This window comes from Macadamia integrifolia, unplaced genomic scaffold (assembly GCF_013358625.1).
Source record: "Macadamia integrifolia cultivar HAES 741 unplaced genomic scaffold, SCU_Mint_v3 scaffold1248, whole genome shotgun sequence".
Classification (NCBI taxonomy): domain Eukaryota; kingdom Viridiplantae; phylum Streptophyta; class Magnoliopsida; order Proteales; family Proteaceae; genus Macadamia; species Macadamia integrifolia.
In genome coordinates this window covers 163,207-166,573 of record NW_024868130.1, presented here as the reverse complement: position 1 = coordinate 166,573, position 3,367 = coordinate 163,207, and the positions used below count along the sequence as shown (strand labels likewise).

At 38.5% G+C, this 3,367-nt stretch overlaps 1 protein-coding gene across 1 annotated transcript in view; it reads left to right on the top strand.

The window, feature by feature from the left end:
* LOC122063193 (ubiquitin receptor RAD23c-like) overlaps positions 1-3,018 on the top strand; it is a gene marked incomplete at its 5' end in the record, with an annotated part of 5,189 nt that extends 2,171 nt beyond the window's left edge. The window contains 6 exon segments of the mRNA XM_042626911.1: positions 410-559; positions 640-705; positions 914-961; positions 1,051-1,160; positions 1,238-1,316; positions 2,654-3,018. Of these exon segments, the coding sequence (XP_042482845.1) occupies positions 410-559; positions 640-705; positions 914-961; positions 1,051-1,160; positions 1,238-1,316; positions 2,654-2,770 (570 nt within the window).
* Between the last annotated feature and the right edge of the window lie 349 nt (positions 3,019-3,367).

Genomic DNA, 3,367 nt, shown 5'->3' with positions numbered 1-3,367 from the left:
AAAAAAAAAAAAAAAAAATGCCGTGCGCCCAAAAGAAAAAAAAAAAAATCCCCTGTGCCTTCTTGGCAGTGACTTGTGTGTTCATTTGCTTCTTACCATAGCAATTGTTGTGATTACTCACCAAGGGTGTATGCTGGGAAATTGCTTTACCATTTCAGGGAGTCGTCATATTTTGTGATGTTAGATAAGTAACCCCCAATATTTTTTACCTTATTCTGAAGAAATTGCTCAGTTAACTCATGGATGCATTTTTTCTTTCTCCTTTGTTTCTGTACTGCATGGTCGTAGGAAATTCTGTAATATTATTCATGTTTGTGCTTTATTACTCCCTTTCACTTTTGCTTCAATACCTGTTCCAGTAAAATTGCACATTGGAATTTCTATCATTCATTTTTTTTAAATGTGTTAGGGCATACCGGAGCAAGCAGAAGTTCCCCTTGTTCCTCGGCCTCCTGCAAGTAGTCAAGCTACCAACCCTCCTGCCCAGGCTCCACAACCTGCACAACCAGCCCCTCCTTCCAGTGGACCCAATGCGAATCCACTAGATCTATTCCCACAGGTAGGACCACAGCTTCTTTTGATTTCAATTCATCAGGAATCTTTGGGTGGTGATGTATTTTGACCTCCTTGCCAAAACAGGGTCTACCAAATGTGGGTTCTAATGCTGGTGCAGGTTCGTTGGACTTTCTACGCAACAGTCAACAGGTACCTACCTATATTCTATTTTGGAGAATACAAGAAAATGAACAATTACTTATTTTGGCTAAATTTGTAAGATTGAATACATATATGTCTAGGACCGAGCAAGCCTCACACTCCTATTCATGCTTGCGAAAATGAGTCATGCATTTCTGGGGTCTTCTGCCATTTATCAGTTTGTCTGAGATTTGAAATTGTTTTGTACCTTTTGTAGTTCCAAGCATTGCGAGCTATGGTGCAAGCAAACCCCCAAATTTTGCAGGTTCTCTTTTATTCATGCGCCCTTTTATGTATCTTTCCTTCCTGGTTTCTTTCTTTGAGGTCTAATGGTGTTTTATACTTTGTCCATAGCCCATGCTTCAAGAACTGGGGAAGCAAAATCCACACCTAATGAGGCTTATTCAAGAGCATCAGGCGGACTTCCTTCGCTTGATCAATGAACCTGTTGAAGGAGCAGAAGGGTGAGATTTGGTTGGATATTTCTGAATAATAATGGAATTACTTAAGTTCTAATCTGCTTATCAATATGTGGTTTCAGGAATTTACTGGGGCAACTGGCAGCATCTATGCCACAGGCGGTGTCAGTCACACCTGAGGAGCGTGAAGCCATCGAACGGGTAATTTTGTTTCCTTAACCTATTTCTCGTATGATGTTCAGTATACACCAGGAGATCCCTAATATAGGTGTTCTATGACATACCTAGTTAATATCCTATACCTGCTCTCTATAAAAAAGGTTCTTTACACTTTTTTTTTTTTTCCTTGGCGGGAACAAGTTACAATAGAATACATCTTATTTATCTCGACGAAAGGGTGGAAAAGCTATTCCAATGCCAATATTTTTTTACGCTTATATAATAATATAGTAATATAATAGTATAATAATATATATATATATATAATATTTAATTAAAAAAACTTACAAATTTTTAAGTAGGAGATATCCATATGGGAATGATAGGAAAAAAAAAGCACACACACAAAAACAAAAGCAAAAATAGAATAGAATTGCTGTAGGTGTTTTATGTCCAAGTTTGGGGTTCGGTGCCCAAGTTCTATGACATTCCAGTTAAGATCCAATACTTGCTAGGTGTTGGGTACTAAAACAAGCTTGATTGTTTGGTTGTTACTGGCAGATTGTTGGTTTGCATGGGTAAGATTTTGGCTTATATGTGTTGGATCAGTTGGATGGTTGGGTGGTTGCCATATTAACTACATTTTAGATCATAAATGCACAACTACCAGGTTTATGCTTTAGTTAGAAGATTTGGTGGCTTATATAACCTTATTGTCCAGCGCTTGATACACTGGTATTACCAAGTAAATAAATATAAAATGAACAACCTGAATTTAATTGTTATGGCTAATTAATTGAACCATATACCATGCTACCTGATATTATGGGGTTACTCCGTGGGGTATCAGAATTGGGTCTGAAATTGACTAGGTACCCCCTTTTAGACGTTAGAAACCCCTATTTGTAATAAGTTGGTCCCACTGACCCAGCTGCCAGTAAACTCAGGTGACTCTACAATTGGTACACAAGTTGGTTTGAACTCGGTCAAACTTTGGGGGTTGAAAACATGGCACTTGATGGTTAAACTGAGACTTTACAATCCCAAATCAATGGTATTCTGAATTTTGTTGTAGATTTGGTTAATTTGTGGATGGAATTGATGAGTATTTTCTCGTGTTAAAAAGTACTTAGGGTAGTGGAATTGGGTTTTACCAGTGTTTGTTAAAATGTCATTTTCGATTCACATATGCTGAACTGAGGAGTTTGTTTCAGGTGAATGGCTTTCTCTCTTGGGGGGAAGGGGGTAGGGTGTCCTGTTTATATCAGCAATAGTGATGGTTGCTTTCTGTTCAATTAAATAGCTGAGAACTTTTGATATTAATGGCTGTATGGTATTTTTTAGTATTGGTGTTAGTGCTGACATTATCCTTGTATCAGCTTGAGGCAATGGGCTTTGACCGAGCTGTTGTACTGGAGGTGTTCTTTGCCTGCAACAAGAACGAGGAGCTGGCTGCCAACTACCTTCTAGATCACATCCATGAATTTGAAGATTAATCAGTGGTTGGAACAAAAGTTGTCCTTTCTTTGTTCGTTCTTTTATGCGTTGAGAAGTCTATATTGTGGAGTAGACAAGGAGTTCAAGAACATTTCTTCACTCTCACCACCTCACCACCTCATCTTCTCATAGTTTTTCTTTGTGAAGATTTATTATTATATATAGTGTGTTCGGATTCAGTAACTGTGTATAGATGTTTGCGGCCTATCTTTCAGGTCATAATACTCCTTCCAAAAATTCTGTGATCCCTGGTCAGTCTCCTTTTTCTCTCTCTCTCTTTTTTTTTTTGTACGTAGGGGGTGGGAAGTGGTGTGTTGAGGCTTGGGGTTTTCTTGGGTTTGGTTGGTTGGTGATGTTCAATACATGTGAAGTGATAGTGCAACAACAATAACATACCATTTTACCATTACCAACTAAATGGGGTTGGCCGGATCTGTGAGAAGGTAAGTTTAAGTGGGATGCCATTATTTATTTTTCGGGAGAGGGTTCCGAAAAAGGCAGGGTTGTTCCTGCATCTGTGTCTGAATCAATGGGAGTCTGCACCTTTGTCTGGATTAATGGGAATGTATGTGGAAGTATCAATAATAGTGGGATTT